The 19,718-nt window shown below is 54.9% G+C and overlaps 1 protein-coding gene across 1 annotated transcript; it reads right to left on the minus strand.

Annotated features, from left to right (window-relative positions):
- Positions 1-569: 569 nt before the first annotated feature.
- ANPEP (alanyl aminopeptidase, membrane) lies at positions 570-19,683 on the minus strand. Its single transcript, XM_054257233.2, has 20 exons — positions 19,019-19,683; positions 18,387-18,529; positions 18,141-18,280; positions 17,555-17,681; positions 17,317-17,471; positions 16,964-17,077; positions 16,726-16,869; positions 16,475-16,540; positions 16,296-16,361; positions 14,534-14,706; positions 13,703-13,779; positions 12,045-12,178; positions 11,881-11,936; positions 9,669-9,816; positions 4,857-4,948; positions 4,289-4,399; positions 3,996-4,163; positions 3,205-3,345; positions 2,724-2,805; positions 570-1,094 (listed from the first exon to the last, which is right to left on the minus strand). The coding sequence occupies exons 1-20, from the start codon at positions 19,636-19,638 to the stop codon at positions 942-944; spliced, it is 2,910 nt and encodes a 969-aa protein (XP_054113208.1). The 5' UTR covers positions 19,639-19,683; the 3' UTR covers positions 570-941.
- Positions 19,684-19,718: the final 35 nt, after the last annotated feature.

Genomic DNA, 19,718 nt, shown 5'->3' on the forward strand with positions numbered 1-19,718 from the left:
ACCCACTCCCCCACTCCACCCTCCCACCACGGCGCCTGAAGAGGCAGTTGGTGCCGTTGGCCAGTGAGTGGCATCACCAGGTCTGGGACTGCACGCTCGCTGCCTTTACTGCACTGACCTGTTCCTGCAGCGTCCCAGGTGTTCCCGTGCTGCAGGAAGAGGGGCATGGCCAGCACCCTGCGCCCTTGCCTCCTGTTGAGGACCGTGCTTCCTGGAGAGCACTCTCTGTGCTCTGCCGGGCCCTTCTCCCGGCTCACTGTGGGAGCACTGGGTCCACACTGCCCCCCCTCCACCTGTGATGCCTTCCCACCACCTGAAATCTCTAGCTGCCATCAATCAGAACAGGGATTAAAGGAGCCCTGCACGCTTTGGGCTAGCTCAGTCGGTGTCATGGAAAGGAGCCTGCAGCCCTACAGGCAGGCACGGAGGCACTGGCACGGACCACTGCACAGCCAGTGGGCGCGTGTCCCCTCCTGTGCTGGGGCGGGGGTCCCAGCTTCCCTCCACCCAGCCTCCCCAGCCACTGTGCTGACCCACTCCTGCTTTAATTTAGTCCTAAGTCTCGAAACTAATCTAGAAATCCTTTATTTACATTTTCTCTTAGAAAAAATAAAAAGATCTGCTGCCCTGGTGATTCCTCCAATTTGGGGTCTTTTGGGAAAGGTTTGAGGGGGTACAGGGCGGCCTCCCCAGGCCGTCCATTGTCCACCAAGAGCTCCTGCTCATCTGGCCCTGGAGCGGGGCTTCCCTGAGATCAGCCCCGGGGTCCTGGGCAACAGGCATCATGCCAGGCCTGGGGCAGGGTTGGCACAAGGGGCAGGGACTGGGAGGTGCTCGGACAGCCTCATCATCAGCAACTAGACTGGCTCACAGGCAGAGAGAACATGGGCTAGATGCCATGAGTCCCATGCATGGGGCCAGGTAGCTGTGAGGTCTGGAGACTATTTGCTGTTTTCTGTGAACCACCGGAGCACCGCCTCCTTGTTCTCCGTCACCCACTTGATGTTGGCTCTTGTCTTCTCCAGGGCCTGCTCCAGCGCCCGGGTGCCTGAGCCGAAGCCTACATCCTCGTTGTTCTTCTTGAACTGCTCCAACTGCCAGAAAAACAAAGATTCTCAGCCCCGGGCTGGGTCCCAATACAGCCTTGAGGAGGGGCTCTCTCAGGTCTCTGGCTTCCCACTCCCACATGAGAGTCCTCAGAGATGGGAACCACACCATACCCTGTTCCAGGGATAGGGAAGGCGTCCACCTTGCTCCCGGGCAAAGTCCTTGTTAACACAGAGGTTGCAAAATGACAGGCCCTGGCAAAACCTGGCTCAGGAAGGATTCTGGCCTTCATGTTTAATATTTAATTATATCAATCTCATCAAGAGAGTAACGAGGAGCTAATGAAACAGATGCCACATGGAAGCAACCAGCCAAATCGAAAATATGGAAATTTCTAAACCACAAATGATCCAGTTGCTTCAATAAAAGGATCCAGAAGGGAAGAAGTAAAACTACGTGTAGATGACATGTTTGCATATATAAAATTTTAAGGAATCCATTAAAAAAAAAACTATTAGAACTAATGATTTCTGCAAGGTTGTAGGATACAAAAGCAATCCATTAAAAAAAAAAACTATTAGAACTAACTATCTCTACAAGGTTGCAGGATACAAAATCAGGTGTATTCCTATACACTAGAATACACAAAAAAATCAATGGTGAATTTTGAAGCATTGATTGTATGATGTGCAAAGAAAAAGAAAAAAAATTAGTGGTGAAGAGTGACTGCTAGTGAGTACAAGGTTTCTTTTTTTTTTTTTTGAGACGGAGTTTCGCTCTTGTTGCCCAGGCTGGAGTGCAACGGCGCGATCTCGGCTCACCGCAACCTCCACCTTCTGGGTTCAAGCAATTCTCCTGCCTCAGCCTCCCGAGTAGCTGGGACTACAGGCACGCACCACCATGCCCAGCTAATTTTTGTATTTTTAGTAGAGACGGCGTTTCACCATGTTGACCAGGATGGTCTTGATCTCTTGACCTCGTGATCCACCCGCCTCGGCCTCCCAAAGTGCTGGGATTACAGGCATGAGCCACCGTGCCCGGCCACAAGATTTCTTTTTAGAGTAATAAAAGTGTTCTGGAATTAAACAGTAGTGATTTTTGTTTGGTTTGGTTTTTTGAGACAGGGTCTTGCTCTGCTGCACAGGCTGGAGTGCAGTGGCACCATCTCAGTAATCCCAGCTACTTGGGAGGCTGAAGCAGGAGAATCTCTTGAACCTGGGAGGCAAGAATGCAGTGAGCCCAGATTGCACTCTGCACTCCAGCCTGGGTGACAGAGCGAGACTTAGTCTAAAAAAAAAAAAAAAAAATGCCTTTATTTTCCATATGAATAAATTATTTAGAGGTAAAATTAGGTAACGTCAGTGATTTGCTTTAAAATTGACTGCCCAGAAAGAGTACTGGCAAAATGCTGGTCACTGTTGAACGTGGGTAATGGACACATGGAGGTTTATTATACCACTCTTTCCTTTTGTGCCTATATAAAAATCCCAAGATGATTTTTTTGTATCGAACTGTTAACATTTCCATAGTCTGGCTACTCAGCTTCCTCTGTAAATGAGGCAGGCCTGGCAGCGGGGAGCCCGTGCTCCCTCAGGCCCACAGTGGGGGAAGAATGCAGGACCTCTCTGGCCTGGGAAGGAAGCCGACGGAGCCCAGGGCTGGGAATGGCTTCTTACCTGCTGCAGCTCATACTCAGTGGAGAAGCGTCGCGTCACTCCCTGGATGAGGTTGGAGAAGGAGAAAGAGCCACCACCGTAACTGCAGGGAGGGAGAGAGGTGGACCGTGAGGGAGGCCAGGACCTACAGGGGCTCCTCACACCTACTGGGGAGGGAGCCATGATCTTAGAAGAGATGAAACGACACGCCCTGCGAGGTCCCTCCAGGATACCAGGACACAGGGGAGTCACAGCATGAATAGACCTGACTGCCCACCTCTGAGCTCCGCTCTCTTCCAGAGAATACTCCCACCGGCCACGTTTTCCTTCCAAGTGGGAAACCCCAGCTTGTCTTTCATTCCTGTCCCCACCCTAGCCCCCAGGCTTGGCTGATTTTTGTCCACTCCTGGACAGTGTCCCCAGCATGTCCCATGCACACAGGCCACCCCTTGGGCCCCAGCCTCGGCACTCACTGTGCCTGACACCCTCTCCACAGACTCACTCGTTAAAGAGCTTCTTCCAGTTGCTCTGGACAAAGTCCCAGACCAGAGGTTGCCCAACGACGTTGTTGGCAATGCTGATGATGGTGGAGGTGGCGTCCTGCTTCCGGATTAAGTCAGGGTTCAGGGTGTAGCTCAGGTACCTAAGAAGGCCAGATGCCAAGTCAGCGACTGCTAATTCAGGTGACTGAGGAGAGAACCTGGACTGTCCCACGCCACACGTCACCTCCGCCTGCTGAGAGCTGAGGCGACCCCCACTTGGTCCTTCCTCCCTCTGTAGAGGGGAAACTGAGTCACCTAAGCAAGGTCACAGGATCATTGGCTAAGCCAGAGACATGCCTGACATGGAAATATTTGACAATGAATCAATGAAGGAAAGAGTCCCAGGGTCCCAAGCCCGGACACCAGGTAGATGGCCACTCTTGTCTTTGACAGTGAGGGTGGCTCTTTACTGCGTCCAGGTGATGGCATATGAGGCCCACGGTGGGGGCTGGGGACCCTTATCCAAGGACTTGAGGGGGTGCTCAGCTGGACATTCAAAAGGACCCAGGTCTAGCTACGCCAGAGCCTTTGACAGAGGGGGACATGAATTGCAGTGAGGTAAAGGCTAAGAAGTCACAGCAACTAGGGACTCATTCAAGCTTCTGGGCTGTATCGGTGGCTTTGGAAAAACTGCCCCCATTTCAGCAGGTCTGTGAGGGTCTCGAGAAGGATCTGGCAAGAAGCGTAGAGGCCTGCCTGGTTCTCCAGGTGGGGAGGGGCTCTCGAAGTCCCACCCTGCCCCAGGCCTCACCTGTTCAGGATCCACACCTGGTTGCTACAGGCTAGGGCTGCCCGGAGCTTGTCAGCCTCACTGACCAGCGTGGCGCTCCGGAACTGCTCCCAGGCGAAGTTCCACTCCTCCTCGCCGCCCTGGGCAATAGCGTTGCAGTAGACAGTGGACCTCAGGTTGGGGTGGATCCTGGCGTGGGGTGGGGAGGTCAGGTGTGGAGCAGCAGCGGGGAGGGTGGGACTGGGGTCTTCTGAGGATGGAGCTGTTGGGAGGGAGATGAAGGCTGGCAGAGGAGACACAAGGGAGACACTCACGGGTTATTATTGGTGTTGGCCATCCACTGCTTGAAAAAGTCAGAAACCATCTGCTGGCACTCCAGAACTCCGTTGGAGCAGGCGGTGCTGATGGCATTAATCTCACTGTACCTGCCCCGGGGTGACACATGGTTAGCACACCTGGCTGACTCCAGCCAAGATTCCCCACTTGACACACCACCCCAGGCCAGTACCCCATCTGAGGCTCTGTGGCCTAAATGGCCCTCTGGGCCCCCCGTATTTGCTCTGTGTCTTGAGCCTGAGACTCCTTGGTCCCCAAAGCAGCCCAGGGACCCAGAAGGGTAGGAACAGCCTCCAGCCCATTTCAATCCCTGGAAACCATATAACCTCAAGCCGGTGGGCTGAGCTCAGAGCTTCAGTATGGGACTTTGTATAAAGAGGCCTGATGGGCACACAGTACACATGGAGCCTCAGGGCAGGGCCTCCCTGCTCCGGGGTGGGGATCTCCCCCTGCCTGGTACCCTGCATTGAGAGCTGCAGTGGAGAACACTGCTCTTGACTCCCCGGGGTGCCCAGGACCTCTAAACCCACGAGGGCTCCCACTCACTGGTCCATCAGGTTTTCTGGGATCACACTCCAGTTGTTGGTGATATTTCCGAAGTGAAAGAAGAGGGGTGTGACCTGCTTCTTCAGGTAGTTCTGGGGAAAAGAAAACATGAATCGCATCAAAGACTCATGCCTGACCTGCCTGGAGCCCCACGAAGCCTCTGATGTTGGGGGGCAGGCACTGGCAGGGAGGTCAGAGGTCAGGGCCTCACCTGAGGTCGAACAGTGCTCAAAGAGGCCCGCAGAAGTCTAGAGCTCAAATAACTGAGCCAAGGTGCTTTCTGCTCAAAGCATTAGTCAGTTCCAATAGTCTGTCTAAGGGTCACCATTTCTTTTCTTTTTTTGAGATGGAATCTTGCTCTGTCACCAGACTGGCGTGCAATGGCGCAATCTCAGCTTACTGCAACCTCGGCCTCATGGGGTCAAGCAATTCTCCTGCCTCAGCCTCCCGAGTAGCTGGGACTACAGGCATGCACCACGCCCAGCTAATTTTTGTATTTTTAGTAGAGACGGGTTTTCACCATGTTGGCCAGGCTGGTCTCAATGGTCACCATTTCTTAATATAATGTGTTGGGTTTTCCCCTCATGATCATCAGTATTCCATGACTTGCCAGGTGTGGTGGCTCACTCCTGTAATCCCAGCACATTGGGAGGCTGAGGCGGGTGGATCACCTGGGCCCAGGAGTTCAAGACCAGCCTGGGCAACGTGGTGAAACCCCATCACTAATAAAAATGAAAAAAAAAAAAAAAAAAAGTAGCCTGGCGTGGTGGTGTACGCCTATAATCCCAGCTACTTGGGAGGCTGAGACAGGAGAAATGCTTGAACCCAGGAGTGGAGGTTACACTGAGCCGGGACCACACCACTGTACTCCAGCCTAGGAGACAAAGTGACACTCCATCTCAAAAAAAAAAAAAAAAATTCCTTGACTTATTGTGGAGAATTTAGAAAACACAGAGAAACATATGCAGAAAATAAAACACACTCAGGAGCTTACCAAAACTTCAGTTTCCACACTGGTGCTTTTACACCTTCTTTTTCTTACTTTGTTCTTTTTCACTTAGCATATTCTGCACATGGCTTTTTCTTCCCGGCATTGTAGTGTAAGCCCCACCCCATGCTAGTAAAATCCTTTGTGGACTCTGGTTCTACAAGGCAGGTTGATTTCCCACCTGCATCCACATCCAGATGTAAAAAAGATAAACCCCAATAACAAAGAATAGGAGAGGCAACAGGCAATAGGATGCAAGGTCAGCACAGTGTAGGCAGCTGGGAAGCGCAGACAGGGAGATGTGCCAGGCTTGGCAGAGTGGGAGAAGCTGCAACTGAGAATCTGCAGAAAGGGAGACAGAAGTGAGAGAACTTGCTGTGACAAGACTCAGAATTAAAGGGACAAGGCCCCATGCAGTGGCTCACACCTGTAATCCCAGGACTTTGGGAAGCCGAGGCAGGTGGATCACCTGAGGTCAGGAGTTCAAGACCAGCCTGGCCAACATGGTTAAAACCCGTCTCCACTAAAAATACAAAAATTATCCAGGTGTGCTTGCATACGTCTGTAATCCCAGCTACTTGGGAGGCTGAGGCAGGAGAATCACTTGAACCCAGGAGGTGGAGATTAAAGTAAGCCGTTGCACTCTAGCCTGGGTGACAGAGCAGGACTATCAAAAAAAAAAAAAATTAAAGGGACAAGTCAGAAGGGACAGAGGGGAGGTGAGGACTGCAAACAGGGAGATGAACTCAAAGTCTACAGAAGGAGTCATTCCACATCCAAGTCCCCACTTCCCTCCTTGTAGAGGGCAGCAGCCCTTGCCACGCCCATGAAAGAGACTGAACTGGAGATTCAGAAAGTGGGGTCAATCTTTGCTGGATTGCAAAGAGGGTCAGAGGTGGAAGTTTCCATACTGAAGGGCGGCACCCCCGTTCCCTTCCCGCCTGTGTCCCAGAAAGGGAGTGCTGCCAGCCCCACTGCACAACACAGAGGCTCACTCTCTGGAAACACTGCATGGTCTCCAAAGAACACACCCATGGATACTAATTTTTGAGGGTCCCCAATGAAGAGCTACTTGGCCACCAGTCACCTTGCAGTGAGCTCCCCCCAACAGCACACTCCGCCTTCCCATGGGGCTTCCACTCACTTTTTGTTTGTCTCACTCTAAAACCCAAAGGGGTGGCTCAGCCTCCAACTTGAAAGGAGACCAAAGCAAACACAGAACTCAAGAGGAAACGAGTCAATGGAAGAAAAGGGAAACTTCGAAAAGCCAGTAGTAAACATCCTCCCAAAGGGAGGAGAAGATATTGCACAGGATGCTCGAATCAGAAAGAGCACTTGGAAATTTTAAAATATGACAGAAGAAATGAAAACAAGTTCTAGGTGAGGTGGTGTGCGAAGCTGATGGAACCTCCCAGGGCAGAACAAAAAGTCAACAAGCTGGAAAACAGAAGAGAAAAAGAAAACTCGAGGCCGAAAGCAAGAGAAGGAAGTATGCAGGATTTATAGGGGTTCCCGAAAGAGACAACCAGAAAAAAGGAGGGGAATAAAGTTTAAAGAAGCAATGCAGGCCAAGGCGGGTGGATTGCTTGAGGTCAGGAGTTCAAGACCAGCCTGGCCAACATGGTGAAACCCTGTGTGTAAAAAGCAAAAAAAAAGAAGCAATGCAAAATGTTCCAATACTAGAGGACGTGAGTGGCAGTCCGGATTGGAAAATGTAGATGGAGGAGAAGAGGGCCAAACTAATGACTACCAGGACTGAGAGAAGCTTCCAAAAGTTTCCAGGAGGAAAACTGGTCACATTCAAGGAACTGGAAATGAGAACGGCTCTGGGCGTCTCATCAGCAACATGACAAGCCTGATATCAGTGGAGCAAGACCTTAAACGTTCGGTGGAATAATTTCCCACCTTGAAACTTCTAAACCCAGCTGAACTCTCAATCCACTGTGAGAGTAGAATACAGATATTTCAGATGATCTACACCTCTCATGGACCCTTTTCTCAAAAACTCCTGGAAGATGTACTCCCCTATGAGAGGGGAAAAAAAATCAAGAAAGAATCCGTGAGACATAGGAAACACAGGAGAAGAAGGCACCTCCAAGCGTGGGAGCCATACGGCAGCTCTGGAAGAGAGGAGGCAGAAGAGGGCTCTGGGAGGGAATCCTCTGGCAAAAAAAACAAAATTGGGCCGGGCTCGGTGGCTCACGCCTATAATCCCAGCACTTTGGGAGGCTGAGGCGGGTGGATCACGAGGTCAAGAGATCAAGACCATCCTGGTCAACAAGGTGAAACCCCGTCTCTACTAAAAATACAAAAATTAGCTGGGCATGGTGGCGTGTGCCTATAGTCCCAGCTACTCGGGAGGCTGAGGCAGGAGAATTGCCTGAACACAGGAGGCGGAGGTTGCGGTGAGCCGAGATCGCACCATTGCACTCCAGCCTGGGTAACAAGAGAGCAAAACTTCGTCTCAAAAAAAAAAAAAAATTGGGCTGGGCGTGATGGCTCACACCTGTAATCCTAGCACTTTGGGAGGCCAAGGTGGGAGGATTACTTGGTGTTCCTGGAACATCAGATCCTGGAAGCCAGGTGTACCAGACCATCCTGGCCAATATAGAAAGATCCCATCTCTACAAAAAATCAAAAATTAAAAAAATAGCCAGGCATGGTAGTGCACAGCTACTAGAGAGACTGAGGCAGAAAAATCCCTTGAGCCTAGGTATTTGAAGCTGCAGTGAAGTGTGATTGTACCACTGCACTCCAGCTTGGGCAACAGAGTGAGGGCAACTCCTGTCTCTAAACAAACAAACAAACTTTGACCTATTGTGTGATACATTTGTAACTGTGTACAAAAATGGAAACATAAACATAGTACTCTACATGGCTCAGCAGAGAATACTATTTAGATAAACATAATAAAGCAAATGCTTAATACTGATTTGACTAAATATTATGATTTAACTATAGTAGGAGGATGGGGAGATGTGGGGTAGGCAGGTAAGCGGGTTGAAACTTTATTTACCAAAATATCTTATTTGCCATAATGGATATTAATAGATAATTTAACATTTTTTTAATGAAAAAAGATCTCTTCAAGCATGATCTAACCTCAAATGGATATTCTACAGTTTAACCAATCCTCAACCTTCAGACATTTAAGTATTTGTGTTTTGTTTTGCCCTTCACAAACTGCTGCAGTGAGCATCCTATGGGTGTAGCTTATTCATCCAGAATAAGCTCAAGTTTCCTTGTGGTCTCCCAAGCGGGAGCCTCTGCCCTCAAATAAGGCCCCTATGCTCAGCATTAAAGTACTTCAAAGCTGCCAATACCCACATCTCCCTCACAGGGCAGGTGGGCTGGATTGGCAGGTAGAGGCCTGTCCATCTTACCGAGGAGTTAACTGAGCCTGAGAAAGGGTTGCCCAAGGCCACACAGCTGGCAAAAGACAGTTCTTCCGGCCCTCAGCATGGTGGCTTTTTCTGTGTCTTCTGAAAGCATTAATTCCCCATATTTCAAACCAACAAACTTTGCTGAAGTCTCAGCGACCTTTATTTTTTTCCTCCACACAGCCTCCTCACCTCTTCAATGTCTGCTCCTCACTTCCACGTCCCTCCCTCTCACTCTTTCACCTGCGTGCTCTTAAAAGAGAACCTGACCAGGCGATCTTTCTTTTTTTCTTGTTGTGTGTGTGTGTGTGTGTGTGTGTGTGTGTGTGTGTGTGTTGCTTTTGAAGCTTCCCTGACCAGGAGTCCGACAGGCAATCGTCTATTAACTTCCTCGTGGTGTACTTTCAGACACTGGTTCTTGAACCCTGACACGCGCCTCCGTACCTTCATGGGCCCGTAGACCTCGGAGCGGTCGAACATGAGCTTGAAGTAGCTCAGGCTGCTCAGGGCGGCCTCCCAGGGCATGTACTCTGTCTCATCGATCAGGAAGAGGGTGTTGTTCAGTGCCAGAGTGACAGGGACCTTATGAGCACTGGGAACAAATAGAGGTCCTAAGTAAAGCACCCACTCCCAGCCCAGGCCCTCAAAGATGCTCTGCACCCCTTGGCCACTGTGTCCACTCCTGGAGCCTGAGGTCCCAGAATCCCAACTGAGCCAGCTCAGGCATTTCTATGAAAAAGGAGCTACATGGCTTCTGGGTGGTGTCACAAACAAGGCCCTGCCCTCCCCAATGCCAGTCCCACTCCGTTGTTTATTATCCCCATTTTACAGATGAGGAAACTGAGGCTCAGGGAAGTCAACTGCCTTGCCCAAGGTCACACACTTCACAAGAAACAGAGTTGAGATTCGAAAGGGTAAGAAGCCCGTGTCCTGAACTCTGTCGCTTCTTTTGACTTTCTGGACACCCGAGGCCTTTCTTCCTCCTCTTCCCCCTGCCTTCTGTACACCAAATGTCCTTGTATATGGTGACGCCACTCACGTCCATGAGCTTAGAGCACTTCACCCCAAACAGAGTAGGTGCTCAACAAGTGCCTGTTTACCCATGCTGCCTCCCTCCCTCCCTCTCCAGAGCATCCCCGCTGCCTCCCTCCCTCCCTCTCCAGAGCATCCACGCTGCCTCCCTCCCGCCCTCTCCAGAGCATCCACGCTGCCTCCCTCCCGCCCTCTCCAGAGCATCCACGCTGCCTCCCTCCCGCCCTCTCCAGAGCATCCACGCTGCCTCCCTCCCGCCCTCTCCAGAGCATCCACGCTGCCTCCCTCCCGCCCTCTCCAGAGCATCCACGCTGCCTCCCTCCCGCCCTCTCCAGAGCATCCACGCTGCCTCCCTCCCGCCCTCTCCAGAGCATCCACGCTGCCTCCCTCTTGCCCTGTCCAGACCAGAGTTTTGGCACCTAGAACAGTAGCCCGCCACAGTCAGCCTTTAGGAAAAGCTTGGTGCAGCCGGGAGCGGTGACTCACACTTATAATCCCAGCACTTTGGTAGGCCGAGGCAGGGGGATCACTTGAGGTCAGGAGTTCGAGACCAGCCTGGCCAACATGGTGAAACCCCAACTCTACTAAAAATACAAAAATTAGCTGGGCATGGTGGCACATGCCTGTAATCCAGCTACTCAGAAGGATGAGAAGGGAAAATCACTTGAAACTAGAAGGTGGAGGTTGTAGTGAACCAAGATTACACCACTGCACTCCAGCCTGGGCAAGAAGCCAGACTCTGTCTCAAAAAAAAAGGGGTGCCATGGCTGGGTGTGGTGGCTCACACCTAAAATCCCAGCACTTTGGGAGGTCGATGAAGGCAGATCACTTGAGGCCAGGAGTTTGAGACCAGCCTGGCCAACATGGGGAAACCCCGTTTCTACTAAAACCACAAAAATTAGCTGGGTGTGATGGTGCACACCTGTAATCCTAGCTACTTGGGAGGCTGAGGCAGGAGAATCTCTTGAACCTGGGAGGTAGAGGTTGCAGTGAGCCAGGATCACATCACTGTACTCCAGCTGGGCGAAAGTGATACTCTGTCTCAAAAAAAAAAAAAAAAAGGAGCTGGGCATGATGGCTCACACCTGTAATCCCAGCACTTTGGGATGCCAAGGCAAGTGAATCACTTGAGGCCAGGAGTTTGAGACCAGCCTGGCCAACATGGCAAAACCCCATCTCTACTAAAAATACAAAAATTAGCCAGGTGTGTGGTGGACGCCTGTAGTCCCAGCTACTCAGGAGGCAGAGGCAGAGAATCACTTGAACCTGGGAGGCGAAGGCTGCACTGAGCTGAGATTGTGCCATTGTACTCCAGCCTGGGCAACAGAGCAAGACTCCATCTCAAAAAAAAAAGCTTGGTGCTATAGAGTAGACTATGGCTTTGGGGTTGGACAAGCCTCTGTCTGGCTATCATGGGCTACTATGTGACTTCAGGCAAGGTATCACATTCCTCACCTGTGACATAGGTGTGTGGGGACCTGAGGAGGGACATCCAGGAGCACAGGGGCTCACTGTGGAGCACCTGGCACATGGGAGGGGCAGGAGGAGCAGGAGCTTCATCATGGACTCAGACTTGCTGAAGTCACGAGGCTTCTGCAGCTGAGCCAGGAAGGGGAGCACTCACCTGGCCAGGTTGAAGGCGTCATTGATGATCTGCGCCCGATTGATAACAGGGATGGCCTAGAATGTGAAGCACAGCGTGTGACCACGGGTTGGCTGTGGCGGCAGGGCTTGCAGTCTGGTGCCTGTCCTGGGGTGGGGGCAGGGCGAGGGGTGGCGGACACCCACCGACCGGTCTGTCTGCAGCCTAGTCTGAATCTTCCTCCAGTTGTCGTCGTCATAGTTCACCCGGTAATAGCCCGTCACATTGAGGTTCAGCAAGACCCACTCATCGCCTGATGTTCTGAAGAGAGCATCGTTGTCTGTGGGGAGGGATGAGACCTGGGCAGGGCTGCTAAGAGGCCGTGGGCTGACCCCAGACCTCTTGCAAGAGCAGCTGCCCCTGCAGCCTGGCACCAGCGCACCCTCAAGCTTCTGGGGTGACGCTAAGAGGGGGAAAGTAGGGGTGAAGGACTGGGCCACCAGCAGCCTCACAGACCAGGAGCCCATGAGGATGGCCTGCACCCCAACCCTCAGTGCCTGCCCTGATTCCCCAGGCTCTGCACAGCCAGTCCAGCTGCAGGGCCACCCACACCCAGCAACCCAGGCCGCTCCTCCTCCTCACTCCACCACACCTGTCACCCGTGCAAGCGAACCGCAGGCAGCGGCTCCTCTCCCTTCCCCTCCCATTCACCCAGCCCCCCAGTGCTGTTGTCTCACCCTGGGGCTTAGCACCCCCTCCTCCCCATGGTTCCTCCTCCTCCCTGTGTCTCCCCCTCCTCCCCATGGTTCCTTCTCCTCCCTCGCTCCTCCCATACTTTGTTTCAGCAGCCAGAGGTCAGGGCCAATAGCTCATTCATTTCCTACCTGTCGCAGCCACTGTCTCCTGCACCCCATGGGACACTTGGGACCAGCTTTATCTCTTGGGCACACCTCTGCCCTAGCCACACTCAGTCCCCACTCTCTGTGGCCTTTATCTCTGGCACTTGCTATTTCCTCTGCCTGGAATTCTTTTCTTTACATTAGACTGCCTGACTCCTACTCTTCCTCTAAAACTCAGCTCACCTCCTCCGGGAAGCCTTCCCTGACTTCTCCACAAACTTGAATCTCCCTTATTCCCAGCTCCATGTCCCCATACCTCACTAGCCCCAACCATACAGCCTGAAAGCACCCAGCACAGCACTAGAATTCCTCCAACTTCTTGCCTTCCTTCATCTGTAGCCTTGACCAAGGCAGAGGACGACTTGCCTTGACCATCGCTTCCTCAGTGCCTGGCTGAGTAGGGCTCAAACCATGTGCCAGCCACTACTTTAAGCACTTATTGCCCAGGCTGGACTGCGTTGGCGCAATGTCATCTCACTGCGACCTCTGTTTCCCAGGTTCAAGCAATTCTCTTGCCTCAGCCTTCTGAATAGCTAGGATTACAGGCATGCACCATCTCACTCGGTTAATTTTGTATTTTTAGTAGAGGCAGGGTTTCTCCTTGTTAGTCAGGATGGTCTCGAACTCTCAACCTCAGGTGACTCACCCACCTCAGCCTCCCGAAGTGCTGGGACTACAGGCATGAGCCACCATGCCTGGCTTAGGATTCTCTCCGTTAATCCTCACATAACCAATGGGGTATTGTTTTTAGCCTCATTTTATAGATGAGGAACTAGAGACCACAGAGGGATGGTAAGTTGCCCACAGTCACACAGAGAGGTAGCAGCAAAGCGGAGATTGGAACCAAAGAAGTCAACTCCATCTGCTGAATGAAAGGGAATGGCCCAGCACAGCCCTCAGAACATGGGCCAGGAGCTAGGAGTATGGTGTGGGGGCTGCTGCCCACAAGGGCAGGGCTGGATTACCTTGTACCTCCCTCAGCCAGTAGTCCTTCTGCTGTATGCCATTTCGGATGGATGTGATAGGCACAATCCACTGGTAGCTGAAATTAAAGACCCAGACAGAGGTGGTGAGATACGGCAGTGGGGAGGAGCAGCTGCCCAGGCTCCCAGCTTCTGCCCAACTCTGGAGCCAAGCACCCCCGGTCTCCTGGGGCTGGAGGGAGGGCGTGTCTACAGCGGATGGAGGGAGGGTGTGTCTACAGCGGCTGAAGGGAGGGTGTGTCTACAGTGGCTGGAGGGAGGGCGTGTCTACAGTGGCTGGGACTGGAGGGAGGGCGTGTCCTACAGCGGCTGGAGGGAGGGCGTGTCTACAGCGGTTGGAGGGAGGGTGTGTCTACAGTGGTTGGAGGGAGGGCGTGTCTACAGTGGCTGGGGCTGGAGGAAGGGTGTGTCTACAGCGGCTGGAGGGAGGGTATGTCTATAGTGGCTGGAGGAGGGCGTGTCTACAGTGGCTGGAGGGAGGGCATGCCTACAGTGGCTGGGGCTGGAGGGAGGGCGTGTCTACAGTGGCTGAAGATGGAGGGAGGGCGTGTCTATAGTGGCTGGGGGTGGAGGGAGGGCGTGTCTACGGTGGCTGGAGATGGAGAGAGAGCCTGTGTTCAGTGGCTGGAGGGAGGGCACGTCTACAGTGGCTGGAGATGGAGAGAGAGCCTGTCTACAGTGGCTGGGGATGGAGAGAGGCCTGTCTATAGTGGCTGGGACTGGGCCCACAGGAAGCCAGTCCTACGATAGTCCCTTAGCAACCGCTCTCCACCCACTCACCCTGACCAGGCCTCAGTGGCCCCATCTGCTTACTTGAAATCTGAGGGGCGGGTGACAGTGGAATTCGGGTCAAGGAGGAAGTGCTCCTGGGAAATGGCCCCGGTGCTGGTGTTCACCGTGATGACCGGGAAGCCCATCTGCAGAGTCCAGCGGTCCATGATGCTGCTCACGTTGGTGGGGAGCTGGATGGACCTGTTGTTCACAGCCTGTGGGAGGAGCGAGAGGGCATGGCCATCAGCGGCTGCCACCCTCCAGTTCCTGACATCCAGGGCAGCCTCTGCAGACTCTCGCCTCGACCCCGGCAGGTGGGGCCGCTTGTACGAGAGGCCTGGGAAGAGCTCAGGGCTGGAAGCCAGGAGCCAGGGTCCGGTCCAGCTCTGCCTCTCCTCCGCTGCTCCATGCTAGACAAGCTGGAGAACTTCCCAGCGTATCTACACACACCTCCCATTCTGTGGTTCACTCTGAAGTGTATGTGTCAGGGAGGGGGTGCCCAGGATGCCCATAGCTCTTCCTGAACAAACTGGGAGGATGACAAGGAAGAGGAGACAGAGGTGAAGGAAAGCCAGTGTCCGGGTGTCACAGGCAGGGGCGGGGGACGGGGCTGGGAGTTGCATGAGGGAGATTCGCTGGACCTGGGGTGTGGGGCGGGGCTCAGGGGCACTGCTGCTGTCTTCTTGGATCTTTCCTCAGGCACCTGCCTTGGCTTTGTCATCACAACAGAAAGCCAACTTCATTTGTTAATAACTTAAGAACAGGACCACAAAGAGGGCAGAAGAGCTTGTGGGGAGAAGATGGCTGGAGGCAGTGGGCAGAGGGGCTTGGGGACAGTGGGGAAGGGAGGGCTGGGGGAGAGCTTGGCTTCAGAGGGGACACAGAAGGGAAGCTGGGGCAGGGCAAGGAAGGTAGAGGGAGGGACCCAGGCAATGACAGTGTTATCTTGTCAGCGGCCTCTCGGGGTGGGGTGAGGGGGTTGGAAACTGCCCAGCAGGGACCTGGAGCCCAGCTGTGACTCTGACAAGCTCCTGGGTCTCACCTCCCCAGTGAGACTGGCCTGGGACTGGAAGCACAGAAGCTACAGTGGGGGAGAAGCTGGATAGGAATGTGGGGCCCAGGACTCTGCATGGGCTGTCGGTGAGGAGAACATGTCCTCTGCCTGAAGACGCTGGCTTTGGGCAGGGCTGCAGGGAAGGCATGGGGCAGCTGTCAGGGAGCGGAGCTGATGGGGGCAAGAGGGAGAGCAGGTGGACTCCAACCCCAGGAGAGGAAGGCAGGAGGGTGTGGGCGGTCTGGGGCTTTGCCCCACAAACAGGGGCTGTGCAAGGTCTGATGGAGGAACTCGAGGCGGGGCAGAGGATAGAGTTCCTGCTGAGGGTGGAGCTCTGTGCAGAGATATGCCTGGGAGGCACCAGGAGAGGGCACAGGACAGCCAAGAGTGGGGAGCAGGTTGAATGCCTGGCTTCCGAGTTCCAGGCAGAGGCTGGTTTGGACTTAGGAATCAAGGGGACCCTTTCCTCGACACCAGGAAGGGGCTCCACAGCTCCCAACAAGGAGCCCGCTGTGGCTTGAGGTTGGCTGCCAGCCAGGGCCTGGGCCACAGCCTCCCTCAGACACCTCCTGCAAGGAGCCACCCTGGCACCCACTGTGGAGAGGAGCAATGAGGCTCCATCTGCACACAGGGCTGGCCAGCAGCGGAGCTGGACACATTCTCCTATACCTATACACATGCTGCCCCCAGGCACGCTCAGCACTTCAAGACCCCAACAGGATGGCCAAGGAGGGGCCGGCTGCCACTGACCTCCTGCAGGTGATCCCACAGGTCCCGGTAGATGGTGTTACCGTAGGCAAACGTGTGCAGATAGGACTGTGGGAAGATGGGACACAGTGAGGGCACACCTGGACCCCCCCCCAGTGGACCCCCCCTCTGGCTCCCCCTCTGTGGTGGGCTGAGGCCTGTGGCAAGGGCAGGGTACTCACCGCCAGGCCCTGCTTGAACACATCCTCGGACAGGAAGCTGGAGAGCATCCTGAGGACTGCAGCGCCCTGGGGGGGACGGGGACAAGGAGGCAGTCAGAGGCTGTGCCAAGACAGCAGGGCCCTGCGCCCCCAGACCCTGGCTTCAGCCCCTGCGAGCCAAGTCCTCACAAATCTTTAATAGTGATTTGGGAGATTTGGGTGCATCCATTACCCTGGCACCCCTGCCAGCCCCCAGGAGGAGCGCGCTGCACCTTGCTGTAGGAGATGGAGTCAAACTGCTCGCTGATCTGAGCTGTCGTGCTGACCTCCGAGGCGGGAGTTGACAGCGGGTGGGAGGAGACCAGGGCATCCACGGCCATCACGCGATACACGTCATTCAGCACCATGAGGTCTTTCTGCAAATTCCCCAGGGCCATCAGGAACGGTGGCCCAGGTCTCCCTCCACACCCACTCCCCCCCCAACACCAGCCTCCAGGGCAGCTGGCTCACCAGGTTCCAGCTGGGCTCTGCATAGTCAGCACCCAGGTACTCCACGTAGGAGGCAAAGCCCTCATTCAGCCACAGGTCATTCCACCACTCCACGGTCACCAGGTTCCCGAACCACTGTGGAGGGGAGGGGTCAGCTGGGCAAGCCTCGCCTGGGCCGGGCACTGAGAGTCCCAGAACGACCCCCCTCAGGACTGCCTGCCTGCCAGGCACAGCAAGGACTTCACCAGCATCATCGTGACCCCTTCCCACTGCACTGCCAGGCGGCACCCTCCTCCCTTCTTAGGAGCCTGGACACGCCCATCTCCTCCCAGAGCCCCATTTCCTTCTCTGCACCCGCCAAGATGGGGAGCTACCTGGTGGGCCAGCTCGTGAGCAATCACAGTGACCACACGCTCCTTGTTGCTGCTGGAGGAGGACAGGGGGTCGAACAGCAGGGAGTTCTCCCGGTAGGTCACCAGCCCCCAGTTCTCCATGGCGCCAGCATTGAAGTCAGGCAGGCCGATCTGGTCTGGGGAGGTGAGGCCATTGGCAGGGTGGCCTCCGGGAGTGGAGCTCTGCCCCCTGCCTCCCACCTCAATGATCCCCACTCACCTGATTTTGGGAGTGGGTAGGATGTGTTGTAATGACTGGCAAAGAAGTTAAGGATGGGGCCTGTCACATTCAGGGCATAATCGCCATGGCCCGCCTCAATGGCACTGGGCCGGGCCCAGATCCGGATCTGCAAGGTGGGAGGAAGATGCGGGCCAGGGGCCCCTGTTCCATCCTGGGGCAGGTGGGCTGAGTCCCAGGGCACAGTGGGCTGGGGGGATCCCCGATGGGCCAGGGCTGGGGGCCAACCAAGCTAACCCCAGAGGCCTGGTGAGCAGAAGGGAATGCTAGGGGGCTCTGGAGGCTGTGGGGCCTAGAGAAGGGTCTTTGGAGAATGACAATCAGCATAGCCACCATCCATCAGGCACTGGTGGGTCAGGAACTCCCTTCATGAGGAGAAACCATTGTTTTCATTTTTCAGGTGCAGAAACGGAGAAGCAGAGAACTTAAGGCCCCGGCCTGAAATCACTCAGAGCTGGGGTTCAAACCCTGGCCTAACGATTCTGAAGCTGGTACAGGGGTGAGGAGAACAGGAAGAGCCCTCACGCCAGGGCCAGCCCAGGGAAGGAGAGATGGGCCAGCCTCATACCAAGACGCCGTTGGAGGCCTGCTTCTCCACGTAGGTGAACTCGCTGATGATGTAGGCCAGCAGGTACGTGGACATCTTGGGTGTGGGGTGGAACTCAGTGACAATCCAGTTGGGGTCTTCTGGAAGTGGGGTGCCGGGACCTGGGCAGGGAGTGTGTAAGTGTGTGAGAACGCACTGTCCTTCCCCGCACGCCAGCCCCAGGGTGCCTGGCCCCCTGCCATGTGGCCCCAGGCAGGGCCCGCTCACCTTTAGGAAGCATGTTGGACAAGGCCGTGAGGTTCTTGGGGTGAATGAGTGTGATGTTGAACTCAGCCTTCATGGCTGGCTCATCAAAGCATGGGAAGGACTTCCTGGCGTCCGCGGCCTGCATCTGCGTCGTGGCCACCACCCTGCCCCAACCAGGAAGTTAGAGGGTATGCCAGGGCTGGTGGGGGGGCACTAAGGATGCTCCTGGGCATGCAGGGAAAGCGGTCCACAGATGGCTGCTCCAGCCTAACCCCTGCTCCCTCCACCACCTGGGAGCCCTGGAGCCCTGCCAGGCCAGCTGACTAGGGGAGGCTGGGGCTCCTTCTGGACTTGGTATATCAACAGGCTCTCAGGGACCTCCGGGAGTTTCTCTCCTCTGAGCCTCAGTTTTCCTGCCTGTCCAAGGGAGACTCTGTCCTTCATCTCCAGCTCTCTGCTGCGGGGTAGGGAAGCCCTCCCAGTTTGGAGTGTTGGCAGTGGCTCTGCCAGCAGCTGGAGGTGAAGTGATGGGCCTGCCCCCAGCTCCACAGGGTTCAAAGTCCGTCAAGCTACGCGCTTCCCTAACCCCCAGAATCCAGCCTGGCCTCGGCTCCTCAGACCCACCCCTTCAGGCAGCCCCAGCCGGAACTCACTTTTTGACATTGCCATCCATGTACTCGCTGCGGTAGAAGCCGGCCAGGTCATCGGCCAGCTCCCCCACGAACGTGCTGCTCATCTCATACTGGCTGTCCTTCACCAGGGAGCTCATGAGGTGGACCACCAGGTACTCGGTGGGCTCTACCAGCTCAGTCCTCTCGATGTCGGGGGCCTGGGAGCCTCCCACACCACGCAGGACCACCCGGTGCCCCTCGATGAGGGTGTAGTTGAGCTTCTTGCTGTGGATGATGATGACGTCGGTGGCTACCACGCAGGTGAAACGGACGGTGCTGGAGCCACTGAAGACATACAGGCCCTGGTCATTGGGGGTGAGGTGGGGCTGCAGCGTCACCTGGTAGGAATCGGGTTTCAGTGTGTTGGGGAGGCGGTAACGGTTCCATGGTTTGCTTTGGTCCAAGGTGGCGGCTGAGGCAGATGTGGTGGTGGCACCTGAGGCGGACGTAGTGGTGGTGGCAGCCCCGAGGGAGCTCTCGGCATTCTTGTTCTTCTCCTGGGCGTACACCACCGACAGTGCGACGATGGTGCACAGGGCCGCCATGCCCAGGCTGATTCCCACGATGCCCAGGGACTTGGAAATGTAGAAGCCCTTGGCCATGGTGAAGGTGGGGAGGCAGCTCAGGCAGCCTCAGGCCAGGCAGAGAACGGAGCAACCCTGGGCCGGGCTTATATTCCCGA

This window comes from Callithrix jacchus, chromosome 6 (genome assembly GCF_049354715.1).
Source record: "Callithrix jacchus isolate 240 chromosome 6, calJac240_pri, whole genome shotgun sequence".
Taxonomy (NCBI): domain Eukaryota; kingdom Metazoa; phylum Chordata; class Mammalia; order Primates; family Cebidae; genus Callithrix; species Callithrix jacchus.